General features: G+C 44.6%; 1 protein-coding gene across 1 annotated transcript in view; it reads right to left on the bottom strand.

The window, feature by feature from the left end:
* Positions 1–24,297, bottom strand: part of tmx4 (thioredoxin-related transmembrane protein 4) — a 59,118-nt gene that overhangs the window by 15,403 nt on the left and 19,418 nt on the right. The window contains exons 2-4 of the mRNA XM_070889866.1: positions 14,894–15,009; positions 2,438–2,483; positions 187–315 (exon numbers count right to left, since the gene is read on the bottom strand). Of these exons, the coding sequence (XP_070745967.1) occupies positions 187–315; positions 2,438–2,483; positions 14,894–15,009 (291 nt within the window). The remainder of the gene's footprint in view (positions 1–186; positions 316–2,437; positions 2,484–14,893; positions 15,010–24,297) is intronic.

The following is a 24,297-nucleotide window of genomic DNA, read 5'->3' as shown; positions in this document are numbered from 1 at the left end:
CAGGATCCCTAGACTAGTGGGTGGGTAGGGGAGGAAGTCATAATGGCCAGTGCGCACATGGTTAGAAAGCATTTTTCTCTGGAACTGATGCAGTATATTGTACTGTTTTATGTTTAGAACCAAGATGGGTGCCGATGTAAAATCAAGTTGACCATTTTTTCTAGCAGAAAGAAATAAAGTCATTACGCCAAGGAAGATGGACACTTCCATCCACTGATCGATTCCACAGCCTCCCACTTCTTCTCCTTAATGAAACGTTGGAAATCTTCCAGCATCCTCGCTCCGTGATATTTCCGAAAAACACCTTCTTTGGCACTGTCAAGAGGGAGATGCAACGTGGCAGCACAATGTGATCAGCATATTCTAAATGTGTTGAAGCTCAGCAGATTAAAATTACACAGACAAACAATTTACATCTGTATATAAAAGCTACAAATAAAATGCGAGGAGGCTCAAAGTATAGCAAATAGCCGTAGCATGAATAATGTTCGTTGAACCAATGAATAATGGAGAACATATAGATCCAGCAACATGAGAAATAGGAGCAGGAGTAGGCCTTCGTGCCTGCTCAAACATTTAAGAAGATCATGGCTGATCTTCGACCTCAACTCCACCTTCCCGCACTATCCTCATAGCGCTCGATTACCTTGGTACCCAAAAATCCATCGCTCGGTCTTAAATATACTCAGCGACTGAGCATCCACAGCCCTCTGGGGTGGAGTTTTCCAAAGATTCACAACCCTTTGAGTGAAGAAAACTTGTTAACTTATTATTAACGTTACATCCAGAGTTCTCTTTCTTTTCACCAAGGGTTGTGCGGAGCAACATCAATGTGAGTGATGGAACATTGTCCCAATCTGGGCACCTTGGATTGCATGAGACACACGCTCGTCCTGCAGGATCCCCAACTGTGGGACCCACTTTTTAAACTGGCCTTAGCGAATCTCAGCAGCCTTACACATGGCTTCTAGCACGAGACCCAATGCTTACAGAACTTGGCAGCACTAATATAATGTAAAAGCACCTTAAGGCAAGGTGTAATACATGCAAGATTTGGAGTAAAGTTCCCAATTAATGAACTTTAACCCCAACCTCAAGAAGCAATCCACTACTGCATCAGTGGGAGTTTTTTCACTTCACACAATGGCCGCCTCTATGGTCCCTCTGAAAGTTGGCGCTAACATCGGGTCTACAGCACCGAAACAGGCCATTCGGTCCAACTAGTCTATGCTGGGGTTTATGCTCCATACGAGCCTCTTTCCACCCCACTTCATCTAACCTGGTCTGAAGTGGGGTGGGAGGAGTCTCCCTCGTGTACTAATCTAGCTTCTCTTTAAATGCATCTATGCTAGTTGACTTGACTACTCCTTGTGTGAGCACGTTCCACATTCTCACCACTCTCTGGCTAAAGGAAGTTTCTCCTGAATTCCTTATTGGATTTATTAGTGACTATCATATTTATGGCCTCTAGTTTTGGTCTCCCCCACAAGTGAAAACATTTTCTCCACGTCTACCCTATCAAACCCTTTCATGATCTTAAAGGCTTTTTAACACTTTGACTAATTTTGTACTGTGAACCACAATCACGGAATTGAACAAACTGTCCCAGCTTAGACCAACAGCCATAAGAACAAAGAGGCTTCAATCCCATTTACCCAGGCTGTATTTGAACACAGGACCCCAGAGATACAAGGGCAATGGATTATATTTTACTACAGATAAAAAAAAAGGTTTTCCTTAAGCTTAGTTTTTTTATAAATAACTTGAACACCCCAAGTGTTGTACATGTAGTTTGTTTTAATTTAATTGGACAAGGAATTGCTGCAATTGTAGAGGACTTCCGTGAGACCAAACCTGGAGTAATGTGTAAAGTTTTGGTCTCTGTACCCAAGGAAGGATATACTTGCCTTAGAGGCGGTGCAACAAAGGTTCACTAGATTGGTCCGAGGTACGAGAGGATTGTCCGATAAGAAGAGATGAAATAGAATGGGCCTATAGTCTCTAGAGTTTGGAAGAATGAGAGGTGATCTCATTGAAACATTTAAGATTCTGAGGGTAAATGCTGAGAGGTTGTTTCCCCTGGCTAGAATCTAGAACTAGGGCATAGTCTCAGGATAAGGGGTCGGTTATTTAGGACTGAGATGAGGAGAAATTTCTTCACTCAAGAGTTGTGAATCTTTGGAATTCCCTGCACCAGAAGGCTGTAGATGCTCAGTCGATGAGTATATTCAAGAAAGACATCACAGATTTTTGGACCCTAAGGAAATCAAGGGATATGAGGATAGTGCAGGAAAGTGGAGTGGAGGTTGAAGATTAGCCATAATTGTACTGAATGGCGGAGCAGCCTCAAGGGACCATATGGCCTACTCCTAATCCTATTTCTTATGCTCTTATGAAGGGACTATTATGGAGACATGATGGTAATCATTGTACTTACTGGTAAATCGTTGGCAAAGTGGTAACAAAGAAACGGCCACTCAAACCTATGAAAAGATTTTGAAGAAAAAATAGGTTTCATTACAGCATTCCAATCTCATGCCATATTATGCTCAGCAATTATTGATTTTAGAGAAGGCAATGAGGAGATTGCTTTATAATTATATATTATGCCCCACGGATTCTTTATGTCTGGTCCTCGGGAGCATCTCATCAACAAGAGCAGACATTGACGACGAGATCCAACATTGCCTCCAGTGCGCCAGTGCAGCCTTCGGCCGCCTGAGAAAAAAAAAAAGTGTTTGAAGACTAGGCCCTCAAAACTGCCACCAAGCTCATGATATACAGGGCTGTAGTAATACCCACCCTCCTGTATGGCTCAAAGACATGGACCACGTACAGTAGACACCTCAAGTCACTGGAGAAATACGACCAACAATGTCTCTGCAAGATCCTACAAATGGGAGGACAGACCCACCAACATTAGGGTCCTCAACTAGGCCAACATCTCCAGCATTGAAGCACTGACCACACTTGATCAGCTCCGCTGGGCAGGCCACATAGTCCGCATGCCAGACACGAGACTCCCAAAGCAAGCGACCTACTCGGAACTCCTTCACGGCAAACGAGCCAAAGGTGGGCAGAGGAAATGTTGCAAGGACACCCTCAAAGCCTCCTTGATAAAGTGCAACATCCCCACCGATACCTGGGAGCCCCTGGCCAAAGACTGATCTAAATGGAGGAAGTGCATCCGGGAAGGCGCTGAGCACCTCGAGTCTCGTCGCCAAGAGCATGCAGAAAGCAAGCGCAGGCAGCGGAAAGAGAATGCGGCAAACCTGTCCCACCCACCCTTTCCCACAACGACTATCTGCCCCACCTGTGACAGGGACTGTGGTTCTCGTATTAGACTGTTCAGCCACCTAAGGACTCATTCTAAGAGTGGAAGCAAGTCTTAGAAACATAGAAACATAGAAAATAGGTGCAGGAGCAGGCCATTCAGCCCTTCTAGCCTGCACCGCCATTCAACGAGTTCATGGCTGAACATGAAACTTCAGTACCCACTTCCTGCTTTCACGCCATACCCCTTGATCCCCCGAGTAGTAAGGACTTCATCTAACTCCCTTTTGAATATATTTAGTGAATTGGCCTCAACTACTTCCTGTGGTAGAGAATTCCACAGGTTCACCACTCTCTGGGTGAAGAAGTTTCTCCTTATCTCGGTCCTAAATGGCTTACCCCTTATCCTTAGATTGTGACCCCTGGTTCTGGACTTCCCCAACATTGGGAACATTCTTCCTGCATCCAACCTGTCCAAACCCGTCAGAATTTTAAACGTTTCTATGAGGTCCCCTCTCACTCTTCTGAACTCCAGTGAATACAAGCCCAGTTGATCCAGTCTTTCTTGATAGGTCAGTCCCACCATCCCGGGAATCAGTCTGGTGAATCTTCGCTGCACTCCCTCAATAGCAAGTATGTCCTTCCTCAAGTTAGGAGACCAAAACTGTACACAATACTCCAGGTGTGGCCTCACCAAGGCCCTGTACAACTGTAGCAACACCTCCCTGCCCCTGTACTCAAATCCCCTCGCTATGAAGGCCAACATGCCATTTGCTTTCTTAACCGCCTGCTGTACCTGCATGCCAACCTTCAATGACTGATGTACCATGACACCCAGGTCTCGTTGCACCTTCCCTTTTCCTAATCTGTCACCATTCAGATAATAGTCTGTCTCTCTGTTTTTACCACCAAAGTGGATAACCTCACATTTATCCACATTATACTTCATCTGCCACGCATTTGCCCACTCACCTAACCTATCCAAGTCACTCTGTAGCCTCATAGCATCCTCCTCGCAGCTCACACTGCCACCCAACTTAGTGTCATCCGCAAATTTGGAGATACTACATTTAATCCCCTCGTCTAAATCATTAATGTACAATGTAAACAGCTGGGGCCCCAGCACAGAACCCTGCGGTACCCCACTAGTCACTGCCTGCCATTCCGAAAAGTACCCATTTACTCCTACTCTTTGCTTCCTGTCTGACAACCAGTTCTCAATCCACGTCAGCACACTACCCCCAATCCCATGTGCTTTAACTTTGCACATTAATCTCCTGTGTGGGACCTTGTCGAAAGCCTTCTGAAAGTCCAAATATACCACATCAACTGGTACTCCTTTGTCCACTTTATTGGAAACATCCTCAAAAAATTCCAGAAGATTTGTCAAGCATGATCTCCCTTTCACAAATCCATGCTGACTTGGACCTATCATGTCACCATTTTCCAAATGCGCTGCTATGACATCCTTAATAATTGATTCCATCATTTTACCCACTACTGAGGTCAGGCTGACCGGTCTATAATTCCCTGCTTTCTCTCTCCCTCCTTTTTTAAAAAGTGGGGTTACATTGGCTACCCTCCACTCGATAGGAACTGATCCAGAGTCAATGGAATGTTGGAAAATGACTGTCAATGCATCCGCTATTTCCAAGGCCACCTCCTTAAGTACTCTGGGATGCAGTCCATCAGGCCCTGGGGATTTATCGGCCTTCAATCCCATCAATTTCCCCAACACAATTTCCCGACTAATAAAGATTTCCCTCAGTTCCTCCTCCTTAATAGACCCTCTGACCACTTTTATATCCGGAAGGTTGTTTGTGTCCTCCTTAGTGAATACTGAACCAAAGTACTTGTTCAATTGGTCTGCCATTTCTTTGTTCCCCGTTATGACTTCCCCTGATTCTGACTGCAGGGGACCTACGTTTGTCTTTACTAACCTCTTTCTCTTTACATACCTATAGAAACTTTTGCAATCCGCCTTAATGTTCCCTGCAAGCTTCTTCCGTACTCCATTTTCCCTACCCTAATCAAACCCTTTGTCCTCCTCTGCTGAGTTCTAAATTTCTCCCAGTCCCCAGGTTCGCTGCTATTTCTGGCCAATTTGTATGCCACTTCCTTGGCTTTAATACTATCTCTGATTTCCCTAGATAGCCACGGTTGAGCCACCTTCCCTTTTTTATTTTTACGCCAGACAGGAATGTACAATTGTTGTAATTCATCCATGCGTTCTCTAAATGTCTGCCATTGCCCATCCACAGTCAACCCCTTAAGTATCATTAGCCAATCTATCTTAGCCAATTCATGCCTCATACCTTCAAAGTTACCCTTCTTTAAGTTCTGGACCATGGTCTCTGAATTAACTGTTTCATTCTCCATCCTAATGCAGAATTCCACCATATTATGGTCACTCTTCCCCAAGGGGCCTCGCACAATGAGATTGCTAATTAATCCTCTCTCATTACACAACACCCAGTCTAAGATGGCCTCCCCCCTAGTTGGTTCCTCGACATATTGGTCTAGAAAACCATCCCTTATGCATTCCAGGAAATCCTCCTCCACCGTATTGCTTCCAGTTTGGCTAGCCCAATCTATGTGCATATTAAAGTCACCCATTATAACTGCTGCACCTTTATTGCATGCACTCCTAATTTCCTGTTTGATGCCCTCCCCAACATCACTACTACTGTTTGGAGGTCTGTACACAACTCCCACTAACGATTTTTGCCCTTTAGTGTTCTGCAGCTCTACCCATATAGATTCCACATCATCCAAGCTAATGTCTTTCCTAACTATTGCATTAATCTCCTCTTTAACCAGCAATGCTACCCCACCTCCTTTTCCTTTTATTCTATCCTTCCTGAATGTTGAATACCCCTGGATGTTGAGTTCCCAGCCCTGATCATCCTGGAGCCACGTCTCCGTAATCCCAATCACATCATATTTGTTAACATCTATTTGCACAATTAATTCATCCACCTTATTGCGGATACTCCTTGCATTAAGACACAAAGCCTTCAGGCTTGCTTTTTTAACACCCTTTGTCCTTTTAGAATTTTGCTGTACAGTGGCCCTTTTTGTTCTTTGCCTTGGGTTTCTCTGCCCTCCACTTTTCCTCATCTCCTTTCTGTCTTTTGCTTTTGCCTCCTTTTTGTCTCCCTCTGTCTCCCTGCATAGGTTCCCATCCCCCTGCAATATTAGTTTAACTCCTCCCCAACAGCACTAGCAAACACTCCCCCTAGGACATTGGTTCCTGACCTGCCCAGGTGCAGACCGTCCGGTTTGTACTGGTCCCACCTCCCCCAGAACCGGTTCCAATGCCCCAAGAATTTGAATCCCTCCCTGCTGCACCACTGCTCAAGCCATGTATTCATCTGCGCTATCCTGCGATTCCTACTCTGACTAGCACGTGGCACTGGTAGCAATCCCGAGATTACTACTTTTGAGGTCCTACTTTTTAATTTAGCTCCTAGCTCCTTAAATTCTTTTCGTAGGACCTCATCCCTTTTTTTACCTATGTCGTTGGTACCAATGTGCACCACGACAACTGGCTGTTCTCCCTCCCATTTCAGAATGTCCTGCACCCGCTCCGAGACATCCTTGACCCTTGCACCAGGGAGGCAACATACCATCCTGGAGTCTCGGTTGCGTCCGCAGAAACGCCTATCTATTCCCCTCACCATCGAATCCCCTATCACTATCGCGCTCCCACTCTTTTTCCTGCCCTCCTTTGCAGCAGAGCCACCTACGGTGCCATGAACTTGGCTGCTGCTGCCCTCCCCTGATGAGTCATCCTCCCCAACAGTACTCAAAGCAGTGTATCTGTTTTGCAGGGGGATGACCACAGGGGACCCCTGCACTATCTTTCTTGCACTGCTCTTCCTGTTGGTCTTCCATTCCCTATCTGGCTGTGGACCCTTCTCCTGCGGCAAGACCAACTCACTACACGTGATACTCACGTCATTCTCAGCATCGTGGATGCTCCAGAGTGAATCCACCCTCAGCTCCAATTCCGCAACGCGGACCGTCAAGAGCTCGAGGCGGATACACTTCCCACACACGTAGTCTTCCTCGATTCCGAGGGACTGCCTATGGTAAATTTTCAACCAAAAGGAGATGCTAAAGTCTTGCATTTATATATTGCGCCTTTCATGATCTCAGGACGTCCCAAAGTCACTATTGTACCAGTAAGCTGTTTCCAGTAAATGCTTTGGGCTTTAATCATTTTATACCTTTAATAACCATGCCAATTTGGAGTTAAATATAGCCAAACGCATGGCGTGATTATTGACTGGTTTACCAATTTAGAAAACTTGCAACTTGCTAATACTTATTGCAGGATGTGTCAGGGAAGGGGAGCAGAGCAATGTAATCGGCATTTAAAACAGTGGCTTGTGCTAGAGAATCCTCAAAACAAACTCTACTGCAGATGCCTTGCGATCTGGTCTCAGCCCGTGTCCAAGTGGTTGCTATGAAAGCTGATGTGCGCTCTGCCTCCAGTCACATGTCTACTTTATAAAACGAGCAGAGGTACAAGAAAAACCTACTGGTTTTGTAACTCAAGTCACAGGAATGTAATTACATCAACGGCACGTGGCAGGATTCCAGTTAAATTGTGTGCAATTTGAATCAATTAGAATGCAGGTCAGATCACAGGATTTAGGCACTTCTTTTTCTTTTGTTAGCCGCTCAGCATTTGTGCTTTGGGTTACGTGTCTTCCATTGACAGGGCAATGGGGTACTTCCAGTAAGGCACAGATATCGGTTTCACATTTCTACTTTACTGGGATTAAATCCCAAGGAAACCTGCGTAAAATAAACAGGATAGCAAGCAGACTTTGGATCATCCAACTAAGACCACTTTGTAGCCACACCACTAGATGGTGTAACTCGACAGGGAACTTCAAATGCTATACTTACCGTAAGAGTAGCACTTTCCACCCTAAAGTTGAGGGGGGCAAAATTATTTTTCCGTGATTGAAGTCAGCACACTCAAATGGGCTGCTTTGATCAGATAACTAAACACATCTGAAGTGCGTTCACGTCTCTTTCATTCTGGATGCTAAATTCAGTGACGAAAGCATGGTGCAATTAAAGGGGTTACAGATTTGCGTACAGCCGGATCCTCTGGTCAAAGCACTGTCATTAACTGAGATTTTACAAGGTGGTTCCTCCTACATTTTGAAGTTTTATTGCTGAACAGCAGCTATTGTTCACAAACATGAATTGGATTTTGCATTTCAGTTGAAGTACAAATTTGGAGAAGCATTTCCACATAATCTTTCAAAAAGGGATTATTATTGGTTTTAGGATCTTCACAAAAAAAACATATGGATGAGTTTTTCTACCACTGGATGAAGTCCGTGAACTGTAAACCACTTCATACTTAGCCCTCCACAATTTTTTTTTTTTTTTTTTTAAAAAGATGGCTTGGTTTCTAATTATTGTGTTTTCAGGAAAATAAACTAACAGGAAATTAATCAGATCGGATTTTTTCAACAAAAAAAAAATCATTCTTGGGGATGTGGACATTGCCACGGCCAGCATTTATTTCTCATCCCGAACTGCCCCAGAGAAGGACCCAGCGACAAAAATGATGTGTGACTTGGAGGTGGTGGTGTTCCCATGCACCTGCTGCCCTTGTCCTTCTAGGTGGCAGAAGTTGCAGGTTTGGGAGGGGTTACCGAAGAAGCCTTGGCGAGTTGCTGCAGTGCATCCTGTGGATATCCCTCCTCGGCCCAACATTCTGGCCTTTTGAGAGTAGTTCTCAGGCCTCTGCTGAAATCGCCAGAATCTAGGCCATGTATCTATAGAGCAATGCATTCGGTTTCTTGTTCGGCAGCAAGGAATGAATCATGCCCATTTTCTCATGCTGAAATGGGTATTCATTGGGACTGGCAACTTTGATCAAAATACGACGCTTTAAGGTTTTGGGACAGGGATCCATGGGACAGGGTTGTGAACAATTTAGACTTAAATATTCCCTCCTCCACTGTTCGTGAGTCAGTCAGCAGGTGATTCGCATCATCTCACCTGGGATTCTTCCTGGGGACCTGCCTAGCCAGTACTGAACATTCTAACCCAAAATATAGATATGGCTCATCAAATTGGCTGTTTATTATGTTGGATTAAGAGCTTGTCTTGCTGATTTAGTTCCACACAGCAGACAGTGCACTACTAATGCTGCAAGTTGGCAGCTCTACAACATCGAGCAGGAGGACGGGAGATAGAGGGACTGGCATTGCTGTTCGACCACGCGTTGAATCCCATCTCACACTGCAGTGTGGTACCACCCACGAGAATGTATCCAAACACCTACTGTATATACACCACTATATAGGCCATGACGTGCAGTTGTTCGAGTCAATCATTAAAATCCTCGCCACTTCGCAAAACAAATTCTGTTATGCAAAGAATGTGTCATTTACAAAGCACACTCAATTTTCTGAGAAAAGTATTTAAATACACCAGCAACTTATATAGCCTTCAAGGTAATACAGCCTTAAAGGTAATACAATGTCCCATGGTGCTTCACAGCAGTGTTTAACCTCCGTAACATCGCCCATCTCCACCCTTGCCTCAGCTCATCCACTGCTGAAGCCCTCATCTATGCCTTTGTTACCTCTAGACTGGACTATTCCAACACACACCTGGCTGGCCTCTCACATTCTACCCCATGTAAAGTAGAGGTGATCCAAAACTTGGCTGCCCGTGTCCTAACTGGCACCAAGTTCTGCTCACCCATCACCCCTGTGCTCACTGACCTACATTGGCTACCGGTTATGCAACACAGATTTCAAAGTTCTCATCCTGGTTTACAAAGCCCTCCATGGCCTTGCCCCTCCTGCCGTCCGCCCCGGAGTTAACTGCGTTCCTCTAATTCTGCCCTCTTGAGCATCCTGGATTATAATTGCTCAACCATTGGTGGCCATGACTTCTGTTGCCTAGGCCCCAAGCTCTGGAAGTCCCTCCCTAAACCTCTTCGCCTCTCTAACTTTCTCCCCTCTTTTAAGATGCTCCTTAAAACCTACCTTTTTGATCTGTCCTAATTTCTCCTTGTGGCTCGGTGTCAAATTTTTAAATCTCATAATACTCCTGTGAAGCACCTTGGGACCTTTCACTACCTTAAAAGGAGTTATATAAATACAAGTTGTTGTTGTTATTTAAAAAATTGGCACCGAGACATATAAAGGAGATGTTAGGGCAAATGACCAAAAGCTGAGTCAAAGAGGTAGGTTTTAAGGAGCATCTTAAAAGGAGGAAAGTGAAGCGTAGAGGTGGAGAGATTTAGGGAGGGAATTCCAGAGCTTAGGACTGAGGCAGCTGAAGGCTAGAGCACCAATGGTGGAGCATTTAAAATCAGGGATGTTCAAAAGGCCAGAATAGGCAGTGCGTAGAAGTCTAGGGGATTATAGGACTGGAGGAGATTAGAGATAAATATGTAGAGACAGAATATCAATAAGGCAAAGAGTTAACAGAATTTGGTATGAGTCTATGCCGGTTTATGGTGTCTAGTGCATATAAAGGACAGTATATTTACTCAGTGTTTTGTACCAAATTACATTTACAGAGAAGATCCTTGGGATTGACCTGCCTCAATTTATCTGTCTGATTATATTCGTACCTAGAGTGTGGATCAGCGAGGAGCGGTGTAATCCATCAGAAAATAAAATGACCTCTCTTTCTATGCCTCCTATTTCCACTCTATATTTCCTTCCCTCGGAGTGTGGTTCCAGATTTGGATGGCAGGCAGCAGCCCTCAGCCTAGACAACAACCAGACAGCCCATTCATAGCAACCGAGCTCAATCCGGTCATGACTCTCTGCCGAAACCTCCAGAATCTAGGACTTGTATCCACGGAGCAAATGCATCACGCTGGCGTCTCGTTTGGCAGCAAGGAATGAAATGCGGCCATTTTATCATGCTGAATTGGGTACTCATTTTCAAAATCGGTGATGCCAAGCAGGTTGACCGGCAACTTTATGCTGATCAAAAGAAGCAGCTTTGTGAGGCACATAATGAGTTTAAAAGGGAAATATTACTTGGGTGAGGTGAATAATTCAGTCAAGTTCACACGGGCGTGCCAGGCAGCAGGAGTCGCTGGAGAACGAGCACAAGCCTTGGCTGGTTTTCCCCATCTCTTGCCTGGAGAAATGGAGGCCAGCTTTTGGTGACCACACAGCTACCCTGGATAAGGTCACCTAACAAAGCACAGATCAGACCCGCGTGGCTCAGCTTCAGATCACGTACTGCAATCAAGTTGCAATTAACTGCAATGACTTGATGGGCCGAATGGCCTCCTTCTGTGCTGTACTGTTCTATGATTCTATAATTCAAATTAAACAGTGCTAGGACTGCGCATCAGCATATATGGGGACCAGACGCTCAAACCCTCTGTATGGCAGCACTCGCCCTGGTGTACTCTACAGCGGAGTACTGCTCTCTGGCATGGCTATCAAGTCCGCATGTCAAAATCTGTTGATGTCCAGCTGAATTCTACAATGAGAATGATCACCGGTACACTTAGACACCAACACCTTGCAGCCAGTGCTTGCAAACATTGCACCACCACACCTAAGCCGTGAATATGCAGTCTCCAGAGAATACAACCACTACACCAGCAAAGACATGCCGATCCAAGCCGACTTAAAGAAGCTACCACCAACCCCTCTCAAATCTAGGCGGCCATTTTGGACCATTGCCGAAGCCCTTCAGCGATCTCCCCTCAGCCTTGACCGATGGCAAAATGCTTGGACCGTGACATACTTAATTGATTCCTTATTAGAGGACCCTGCAGTACAAGCTGAGGAATCAAACCTTCCTCGCAAACAGTGGACAACCATCAACTGCCTCAGAACTGGTCAAGATAGATGCTGCCATCTTCTCAATAGATGGAAGATTAAAGCATCCCCATCATGTGACTGTGGAGCTTCTAATCAGGCCCTGGAGCACATCATTGAGCATTGCCCTCAGGAAATTCACAGACAGCCTACAAGATATCCACGCTGTTACACTGGAAGCTTTAGCCTGGATATCTGACTTGGATATTGACCTTTGATTTGCTTTACTACTACCATACAAAAGAAGAAGTGTGGAAAGACTTGGGATGACCTCGACAGCTTTGAAGGGAAGGGCTGCGCCACCTTGAGGCGATGACAGAAATGGCACCATGTTCGCCTGGCTAGGTCTGAAGCTTAGATAGCTAAAATCACCACAGTGCTTTGTGCGCAAGTGTTTGCATTTAAAGCAAGCAAGATCTTTTACGTAAAAGAAACTGGAAAGCAGAGAAACCCATCACGGCATATACATGGACAAAATAGGCGCTTTAAAGTAACAGTCCAACTGTAGGTGGTGTGTGGACAGACACAAAAGCCATTTAGTGTACGTTATTCACATGACCGGTTAGCTGCTCTGCATTGAATACTCTGTCTATCTGAATAACAGGGTCTTGTGTCACTTTATAGTAAACAGCTGCATAGGTAATGAGCTCTCAGAACATTACACGGTCTCTATTCAGCTTGGCTCAGATGCTATGGTTTCAAGCGCCACACCAAATAATATAGGCCGAAACATCAATGCAGCATCGATGGGAGTGCTGCATAGTCAAGAGATGCCATCTTTTAGATGACACGTTAAACTAGTGGTTAAAAGATCATGTGACACTATCTGAACAACAGCAGGGTGAGCTTCAACCGCCTGGCCAACATTCCTCTCAAACAACAGTGGGACCTTACTGCTGGCGGGAACTTACTGTTCACAAATTGGCTAGTGCGCAGAACTCAAAATAAATTCATAGGATGCACTAAAGAACTTCACAACCAAAGGGCGTGATAAAACGCTATATAAATCCAAGTCCTTTGCTAGAACAGCTCCACTTTTCAAAAGGATTTGACTTTTGAGCTTAAAACATATAGGAGACAACATATTTTGCACCCCCCCCCACCCAAAAGTTTCAATCTAGATTTAAGTTTGGTTTATTTCAGCCAATATCAAAATCAGGAACAATTTGTTCCCAACACTACGCACTGTACTGATTTACTGTAGATAAAACATGGAGCGTGGTTTGTGACATAGTAACAGGCTATGATATAATGTCCAGATAATTCAATTGGCATGCAATATATTTACACTTCAAAAAAATAAATGAACATACAGTTCTCTGAAACACGGCAACATTGTGGTACTGCCCATGTACCTCTGCATTCCACTCAAATATTTTTACAAGCATGTGTAAATACGATCCAATTAATGTATTTCAATAACATGCTCTATTTTTCCGCTACAACTAGCTTTCAAAAGGATAGGACTGTGGAAACCCATTTTCTAATTAACCCAATTGACATAAACAAGTTACTTCAATTTAGTATATTAAAAAAATGCTGGAAATACTTTTAACTTTTCAGGCCTGACCTGCTGAGTATTCCCAGCATCTTCTGTTTTTGTTTGATTTCCAGCATCTGCAGTATTTTTTTCTAAAAACTTCAATTAAGTATAGATTTTAATACTGTGGCACAAACCAGGCTCCATGTTTTATCTACAATAAATCAGTACAAGTGTAACCCTTAAGGTTCTTAAGTCTAATTAAATTAAGTTGCTTATCCAGGTTCTGACAGTCACTTTTGAAAAAAAAACTTAGATTTATATAGCATCTTTCACAACCACCGGATATCTCAAAGCACTTTACAGCCAATGAAGTATTTTGAGTGTAGTCACTGTTGTAATGTACGAAACGCGGCATCCAATTCGCGCTTAGCAAGCTCCCACAAACAGCAATGTGATAATGACCAAATAATCTGTTTTTGTGTGATGTTGATTGAAGGATAAATATTGGCCAGGACACTGGAGATAACTCCCCTGCTCTTCTTCGAAATAGTGCCATGGGATTTTTTTTTTTAACGCCCACTTGAGAGCAAACGGGGCCTCTGTTTAACATCTCATCTGAAAGACAGCACCTCCGACAGTGCAGTGTTCTCTCAGCACTGCACTGGAGTGTCAGCCACGATTTTGAGAGCTGTTAAAATCAGTGCAGATTACAGCAAAGTTATTCCATTTACCTTCGACTTCTGCAAGGTACCTTGTTATACAAATAATTAGCAAGCAAGCATTATTGGCAATACAAGTTGTGATTTTTTTTTTAACATGAAATTTGTGTTGATGAGAAACAAACAGCTGTTTGGAAAGACCCCCCCCCCCCACCACACACACACACAATTAGATATTGGAGCCACATGCGCTGGGTATGAAGGGAATGGAACTGAAAACATTTCATACAAACAATAATTTCAAAAAGGCATCTGGAACATTAGGATTTGGTACATGCAGAGGAAGCGAAAGTTCAAAGCCACAAGTGTTGTATAATGCTGTGGTTTAGTATTTGATTTTAGTTTATAGAAACTATTTACCAAGGTTATGGAAGTGTATTCTTAAAAGTGCCAAGGACATTGCAGAGCGTGTGTGTTTTTAAGACTGCACAAGCGGTCACAAAAGCTTAGAGATACATTATACATCTGACGTTATCCCTTACCCCTTCCAAAAAAGCCTTTAGAATGTTACGGCAAGTGTTTCACAAACAAGTTCCAGGGCAAACAAGCGCAGTTATAAAAACTAACCATCAGCTTACCTGGCTCTCGAGTGACATCTATCTTTCCCACGTGGATGCCAAGTTCTCCACGGGACTGTCCCAGGTGCTCCCAATCGGCCTGGATTTGCTTGCATGCTGGGCACCATGGGGCATGACTGGAGGGGAAAAAAAACAGTTCCAATTTGAACCTTTATTCAACTCAGGAAAGACTTGCTTTTATATAGCACCTTTCCCAACCTCAGGACATCTCAAAGCACTTTACAGCAATGATGTACTTCTGAAGTGTAGTCACTGTTGTAATGTGGGAAACACCAATTGCCAATTTGTGCACAGCAAGCTCCCACAAGCAGCAATGAGTTAATGACCCGATAATCTGTTTTTGTTATGTTGATTGAGGAATATTGTTGAGGACACCCGAGAGGACTCCCCTGTTCTTCTTTGAAATAGTGCCATAGGATCTCCACTTGGGAGAACAGACGGAGCCTCGGTTTAACGTCTCATCCAAAAGGTGGCACCTCCGACAGTGTAGCGCTCCCTCAGTACTGCACTGGAGTGTCAGCCTAGATTTTTCTGTTCAAGTCTCTGGAGTGAGACTTGAACCCACAGCCTTCTGACCTGGAGGCGAAAGTACTACCCACTGAGCCACAACTGACACAGGAGAACTAGCATCATTTTTATTCAGAGAATTTAACAAAAACTTATCGTTGTTCTTTGCTCCTGCAACAGGAATGAAAGGAGTCATACGATCGAGTCTGTACCCATTTCCCCCCCACCATATGCAACATTTCCATGACTACAAACACACTACAGATTTTTCATGTTTTTCCAATGAATGTTGCATTCATTCAATGGAGGTGAGTCATTGCTTTTTCTACTTTTGCTACCCAGCATCAGCAAGTGTTACAAAAACCCTCTGCTCAACCCTAATCAGTCCCCTCAGTCCAACCTCCCTTCCAATCCACTGCTCCAGCCCTACTTCTCACACCCATCCTTAGGGCCTCGAGTGAAACATAATGGAAAGCCACAAGGGGAATTTGCATCATACGAAGAGTTTCAACTCCACGTTTGAATCCGGGCCCCAGATATGAAAGGCAAGTGTCCAACCCAGCTCAAGACCCAAGCCTTTGACAATGTATAACATATGTATTACAATTTGAAGCTCAGGAAGAGCTAAAAAGTGATACTGAGCAATAGGATTTAAAATATCCAAGAACTGCATTTGCACTGTACATGCTTCATCTTTACAAACGCAGCGCACAAGCAGACATTTTAAGAATAGAAATAGCAGTGGTTTAAAAAAAACCTTTAGCTCATCCCACTTCCGCAGTAATCACACTCCTGTCCATCGGAATGCACCAGCTCTGTTCTCCCTGCTGTAATCTGCAAGATCAAAATCCAGTGGGTGGACACCCAGTGCTGCAGAAGATATATAGTTGCACAATATATAAAAACGCATTTTAAGGAATTACTAGTTAAGGATGTACAAATGGCGATCAGAGTGTTTGAGGGACAGAATGAAGAGGGGTGGGGGGGGCAACAATTAGGAGCTCCTATTCATACACATGATTTAAATATAGTGTCTTGAGAATACTTTGTAACTCCACCAGTTCCTACTGAGCATCCTCAGTTTACAAAATTAAAAATCTATTATTGAGATACTTCAAAATCTCATTTGCCTCCAGTGATTGAACACTTCCGAACGTGGATGTGGTGTATTTGGATTTCCAGAAGGCATTCGATAAGGTGCCACATAAAAAGGTTACTGCACAAGATAAAAGTTCACGGGGTTGGGGGTAATATATTAGCATGGATAGAGGATTGACTAAAACAGAATAACAGTCGGGTTAAATGGGTCATTTTCCAGTTGGCAAACAGAAACTAGTGGAATGCTGCAGGGATCGGTGCTGGGTCCTCAACTATTTACAATATATATTAAATGACTTGGATGAAGGGACTGAGTGTAATGTAGCCAAGTTTGCTGATGATACAAAGATGGGTGGGAAAGCAAATTGTGAGAAGGACACAAAATTTGCAAAGGGATATAGACAGGCTAAGTGAGTGGGCAAAAATTTGGCAGATGGCGTATAATGTGGGAAAATGTGAGGTTATCCACTTTTTCAGGAAAAACAAACAAATTATTTAAATAGAGATATATTACAAAATGCCGCAGTACAGAGGGACCATGGGGTCCTTGTGCATGAAACTGCAGGTACAGCAAATAATTAGGAAGGCAAATGGAATGTTGGCCATTATTACAAGGGGGATGGAGTATAAAAGCAGCTAAGTCCTGCTACAACTGTACAGGGTATTGGTGAAGCCACACCTGGAGTACTGCGTACAGTATTGGTGTCCTTATTTAAGGAAGGATATACTTGCATTGGAGGCTGATCAGAGAAGGTTCACGAGGTTGATTCCAGAGATGAGGGGGTTGACTTATGAAGAAAGGTTGATCAGATTGGGCCTATACTTATTCAAGTTCAAAAGAATGAGGGGTGATCTTATTGAAACATTTAAGATACAGAGGGGGCTCAACAAAGTAGATGCAGAGGATATTTCTACTCGTGGGGAAATCTAGAACTCGGGAGCATAGTTTAAGAATAAGGGGTTGCCCATTTAAAACAGAAATGAGGAGGAATTTCTTCTGAGGGTCGCAAACCTGTGGAATTCTCTGCCTCAGAGAGCTGTGGAGACTGGGTCATTGAATATATTTAAGGTGGAGATAAACAGATTTAACGATAAGGGATTGAAGAGTTACGGGGAGCAGGCAGGAAAGTAGAGCTGAGCCCATGATCAGATCAGCCATTATCTTATTAAATGGCGGAGCATGTTCAAGGAGCCAAATGGCCTACTCCTGTTCCTATTTCTTATGTTCTTGTGTACTAGTAAAAAAAGAGTATAGAAGGGCAGGGCTGCAACAGAAAGGTCTAACATAATCGAGTGATAATTTGTTCATGCTCATCCTGGTTTTCAAATCCCACCATGGCCTAAGTCCGTCCCTATCTCTGATCTCCTCCAGCCCTACATCCCCCACCCTTGAGATCTCTGTGCTCCTCCAATTCTGACCTCTTGAGCATCCCCGTTTTTAAAATCACTCTACCATTGGCGGCTGTTCCTTCAGTGTCAAGGCCTGAAGCTCTGGAATTCCCTCTGTACATCGCCTCTCTACCTACCTCTCCTCCTGTAAGACGCTCCCTAAAATCCGCCCCAACATTTGGCTCGGCGTCAAATTTTGTTTCACAACGCTCCTGTGAAGCACCTTGGGATGTTTTACTATGTTAAAGGCTTTATTATATATATACACATACACACACACGTTGTTGTTGTTAATTCTTGCCACGGTACTTTGCAAGCCAATCATTCAGCCTGTATCCCTGTCAAAAATCAGCAAGCTTTCTTTAAAGTAGCAGACAATTTTGGACAACAAATTTGCCAGTTAAACCTCCCAATCACCAAATCCATTCCTGGCACATCTCTGCTTGAGACGGCTTCTCCAGCCGACTCCGTATCTACTGCATTCCCCTCCTTCCCATCCGCTCACACTTCTGCTCCAATTGGCTGGCTCTCACAGCGGAGCGGCAGTGTCCCCACAATGGGGAAGGTAGTTGCTAATCTTTCATGTTTTTGAACAATGTAGATCATGAACAATCGTTTCCTTACTGTCTGTAGTTTTATCACTGATCTCTTCTTGTGCAGCTTGTGTGGAGGGAGGCATGAGACAGGGAGCCCCCATGATGTAGTACACCTATGGGGCCACGGGCTCAATCCTGCACTCTAATTCTCAGCGGCACTAATGTGAGGGGGATGCATGCAGGAGTCAGGCAGCTTCTCACACGGCAACAAGAAACAGGGAACAACCAGGCAGGAGAATAATCGACAGGCTGCTGTCCGACATTGTCCAGAAGCCAAAGAGTAGCAATGACAAACTCCTGGAAGCACCTCCACACCACTTTGGCTGCAAGAGGTACATGACCCAACGAGGCTCACCAATCTTCAGGTGCCACCTAGTTTATACACAAATAGCATTGCCCAATTTCCAACAGTAATCACCTAGTCCCTCCCCATCTCCAACCTCCTCCAGCTCCACAACCCTGAGAGATCACTGCACTCCTCCAATTCTGACCTCTTCAGCATCCACGATTTTCTTTGCTCCATCATTGGAAGCTGTGCATACCTCCCTCCTCCTCCTTTAAGACACTCTTTAAAATCTACTTTTGGGAACCGTGTCTTAATATTTCATGTGGCTCAATGTCAAATTCTGTTTGATGATCGCTCTCATGACACGCCTTGGGTCGTTTTACCACGTCAAAGGCTCTATATAAATGCAAGTTATTGTTTACAACTCTACCTCTTTCATCATTGTGATTAAGAGGCGACCACAACAAATCAGATGATTATTGCTAGACCGTCTCGAGTCAAATCATCATCGTTCAATTTGAACCGCAGTATTACCTGAAGCCACACCTGGAGTACTGTGTACAGTTTTGGTCTCCTAACCTGAGGAAGGACATTCTTGCTATTGAGGGCGTGCAGCGAAGGTTCACCAGACTGATTCCCGGGATGGCGGGACTGACCTATCAAGAAAGACTGGATCAACTGGGCTTGTATTCACTGGAGTTCAGAAGAATGAGAGGGGACCTCATAGAAACGTTTAAAATTCTGACGGGGTTAGACAGGTTAGATGCAGGAAGAATGTTCCCAATGTTGGGGAAGTCCAGAACCAGGGGACACAGTCTAAGGATAAGGGGGAAGCCATTTAGGACCGAGATGAGGAGGAATTTCTTCACCCAGAGAGTGGTGAACCTGTGGAATTCTCTGCCACAGAAAGTTGTTGAGGCCAATTCACTAAATATATTCAAAAAGGAGTTAGATGAAGTCCTTACTACTAGGGGAATCAAGGGGTATGGCGAGAAAGCAGGAATGGGGTACTGAAGTTGCATGTTCAGCCATGAACTCATTGAATGGCGGTGCAGGCTAGAAGGGCCGAATGGCCTACTCCTGTACCTATTTTCTATGTTTCTATGTCTCAAACGACACTGAATAAACCCAGCCTGTACGTTATGGGCATGCTTAAAATTTAAAATGGACATTTAACAAAGCTTATGCTTTCAAATCACTTCTTACCAATAGAGCTTTATTTTTCATATTTAACGGTTAGCCTTGGCCACAATCGAAAAGGGAATAAGATTAGAATTCCATATCACAATCCGAGAAAGCCGAATATTGCTCAGAAATGCAAGTATGTTTTTCTCGTATCTCCTAGAAACTGACATTTTAAAATTTCATACACAAGTCAAGTTTTCAAAAAGGCTAAATATAAAAAAGGTTTTCCAGCTTCCTATATTGTCAAGCACCAATTTTAAGCAAATATAGTTAAGAGCAGGCATCGCAATTTGCTGATAATGTTGCAACCATGTCATTATTTGCTTAAGTGAATTCCGGAAAGCTGTCTCATTGCTTTAAAACTGTTTACCTAGTTATATATACACACACACGGATAAATTGTCCATTGAAGTGTTGATATTCGGTTACAAGTGCAATTCAGCATGAATAATGTACAGAAAGTAACCTCAAAATGAACCAGCTCCCAGTTTTAGAAGTACTCATTTTGGTGAAAGCGCTACACTCATATTGTGTGCAATGGACTGAATTTCATTAAAGAACACTCAAATTCTGAGGTATAGAAACATGGGGCCCAAGTTTCCACAAGAAAAAAAACGGGTGCCCCTCCGAGCTGGGCGCCCGTTTTTCGCGCCTAAAACGGCACCTAAAAAAATCCTCGGTATTCTCCACCGACTTACAGGTCCTCTGGCCCTCGGCGCAGCCAGCACGAGCTGTGGGGGGGGGGGCGGAGCCAGGTCGTGCCGGGACCTCTGCACATGCGCGCTACAGTTCTCGCTCTCTCTAGCGCTCAGCGGCACGAACGGCTGCAGAATTCTCCCTGGCTGAAGCACTTGCACACAGCTAGGAAGATGTTTACTCAGGTTGGATTTATTTGTAGAAGTATAAATAAGGATTTATTGTCGAATTTAATGAGTTCCCTTCCCCCCACCCCCCCACCTCGTTCTGGATGCCTAATTTGTAACCTGCACCTGATTTTTTTAATGTGTAGAACAGGTTTTTTCAGTTCTACAAAAATCTTCACTGGCTCCATTCTACTTTAGTTTGGAGTACGTTTTCACTGTGGAAACTTTCAAATCAGGCGTCAGTGGCCGGACACGCCCCCTTTTGAAGAAAAAATTCTGTTCTAAACTAGATCTGTTCTACCTGACTAGAACTGCAGAAAGAAAATGTGGAGAATTGCAATTTCTAAAATAGTCCGTTCTCCACCAGTTGCTCCTAAAAATCAGGTGCGAATCATGTGGAAACTTGGGCCCATAGAAACAGAGAAGAGGTGCAGGCCATTCGGCCCTTCGAGCCTGCACCGCCATTCAATGAGTTCATGGCTGAACATGCAACTTCAGTACCCCATTCCTGCTTTTTTGCCATACCCCCTTGATCCCCCTAGTAGTAAGGACAACATCTAACTCCTTTTTGAATATATTTAGTGAATTGGCCTCAACAACTTTCTGTGGTAGAGAATTCCACAGGTTCACCATTCTCTGGGTAAAGATGTTTCTCTTCATCTCAGTCCAAAATGGCTTACCCCTTATCCTTAGACTGTGACCCCTGGTTCTGGACTTCCCCAACATTGGGAACATTCTTCCTGCATCTAACCTGTCTAAACCCATCAGAATTTTAAACGTTTCTATGAGATCACCTCTCATTCTTCTGAACTCCAGTGAATACAAGCCCAGTTGATCCAGTCTTTGATATGTCAGTCCCGGGAATCAGTCTGGTGAAACTTTGCTGCACTTTTATCCACATTATATTTCATCTGCCATGCATTTGCCCACTCACCTAACCTATCCAAGTCACTCTGCAGCCTCATAGCTCACACTGCCACCCAACTTAGTATCATCCGCAAATTTGGAGATACATTTAATCCCCTCATCTAAAATCATTAATGTACAATGTAAACAGCTGGGGCCCCAACACAGAACCTTGCGGTACCCCACTAGTCACTGCCTGCCATTCTGAAAAGTACCCATTTACTCCTACTCTTTGCTTCCTGTCTGCCAACCAGTTCTCAATCCACATCAGCACACTACCCCCAATCCCATGTGCTTTAACGTTGCACATTAATCTCTTGTGTGGGACCTTGTCGAAAGCCTTCTGAAAGTCCAAATACCCTCCCACCCATACCTTTCACCACTTGCTCCGCCCAGATCACCATGGTGGCAGTGTGGCTCTCATCACCAAATCACACCGTGGTCTGTCCCCTTACTCCTCTGGCCTCCTTTGAGCATCTCACCTTATTCCACCCTCTCACCTCAATTAAAATTCTCCTTCTCCACCGCCTACCCAAGTACCATTAAAATATTACCGAGATAGCTTCACTACTTTCCTCCCTCAGCCTCTGCACCGAGCGACTTCTCCTCCTCAGTAGTTTCAATTCATCATGCTCTCCTCAGTGAGTTCATTAGCCTCCTATAAATCTCTCCCTCCATGTAAACTCCCCAACCCACATTCACTGTCACCGCCTCGACCTTGCCATCTCTCATGGCCTTGCTACTCCAATCACGTCAATCGCGGATAAGGCCATCTCACCACTTCCTCGTATCGCTCTCCACCCACAACCCCCTTTCCCCTCCCCTTCCCCCCCACCCTTCTTCCTCTGTGTCCGCTCTCTCCCAACTCTCTTAGAACTGCACTTACAAAATCCCAACTATCCAGCCTTTGGTCCTCCTTTCACCATGACATTTCTGCAGCCACCGATCTACTCAACCACACCCTCACCACCACCTTTGATACCCAATTGCCTATCAAAACCATTACTCTCACTCACCCTGGTCGTTCCCATGGTACGGCCCTCATCTTCGCTCCTTCAAGTCCAAGAGACGCAGACTTGAAAGGATATGGCGGACAACGCGTTTAGCCATTCACCGCCAGATATGGCTGGACCACACAGCATTATGGAGTCCTGCTCTCGTCTGCCAGAACTGGAGTGCAAAGATAAACCCCAGCTTCTATTCTCTACTCTACTCTACTCCCAACGTTCATCTTAAACACCTCTCCCATCTCCTCCACCCTCACCTCTGACAAATGTCAGGATCTCATGGAATTTTGTCTAAGATTGAGACCATCCGTTCAGCCGCCTCCGCCTCTTTCCTTCCTTCCCCTAGCCCACCCGGCCAAACTACCCCCAAGGTTCCCCCCGACCAAACATCTTTCTCCAGTTTCTCTCCAATCTCCCCTCATGACCACGAGACCCACTTCTTGCTCCCTTCGACCCTATTGCCCTCAAACTGCTTACCACCCAACTTCTTTTTCTCGCTCCCATGTTAGCTGACATTGTTAATGGTGCTCTCTCCTCCGGTACTGTCCCCCTCTCCCTCAAATCTGCCGTCATCACCTCTCTCAAAACCCAACCCTTGATCCCTCCGTCCTTGCAAACTACCACCCCATCGCCAACCTCCCTTTCTTCTGCAAAGTCCTTCAACGTGTTGTCGCCCCCAAAATCCGTGCCCATGTTTCCCGAAACTCCATGTTTGAATCCCTCCAATCCGGATTCCACGCCTGTCACAGTACCGAAACAGCCATCAGTCACAAATAGCATATTTTGACTGTGACAAAAGGTAAACTCTCTCTTCATCCTTCTTGACTTATCTACAGCCTTTGACACGGTTGACCACTCCATCCTCCTCAAACGCCTCTCCACCGTTGTCCAGCTGGATGGGACTGCAGTCGCCTGGTTCCATTCTTGTCCATCTAATCTAAGCCAGAAAATCACCTGTAATGGCTTCTCTTCCCACTCCTGCATCGTTACCTCTGGAGTCCTCCAAGGATCTATCCATGGCCCCTTCATATTTCATCTATATGCTGCCCATCGGCGACATCATCCGAAAACAGTCAGTTTCCACATCTACGCTGATGACACCCACAGCTCTACCTCACTACTACTTCTCTTGATCCCTCCACTGTCACAAATTGTCAGACTGCTTGTCCGACATCAAGTTCTGCAGGAGCAGAAATTTTCTCCAATTAAACATTGGGAAGACCGAAGCCATTGTTTTGGGTCCCCGCCACAAACTCCATTCTACTTAACGAACACCCACTATTTCTACCTCCCTAACATCACCCATCTCCGCCCCTGCCTCAGCTCATTCGCTGCCGAAACCCTCATCCATGCCTTTCATAGAAATTTACAGCACAGAAGGAGGCCTTTCAGCCCAATGTGTCAGCACCAGCCGACAAAAAGCCACCCAGCCTAATCCCACTTTCTAGATCTTGGTCCGTAGCCTTGTAGGTTACGGCATTTCAAGTGCACATCTAAGTACTTTTTAAATGTGGAGCGTGTTTCTGCCACTACCACACTTTCAGGCAGTGAGTCTTTGTTACCTCTA

This window comes from Pristiophorus japonicus, chromosome 9, assembly GCF_044704955.1.
Source record: "Pristiophorus japonicus isolate sPriJap1 chromosome 9, sPriJap1.hap1, whole genome shotgun sequence".
Lineage (NCBI taxonomy): Eukaryota > Metazoa > Chordata > Chondrichthyes > Pristiophoridae > Pristiophorus > Pristiophorus japonicus.
The sequence above is the reverse complement of the archived record's forward strand: the minus strand, read 5'-3'. Positions and strand labels throughout refer to the sequence as shown.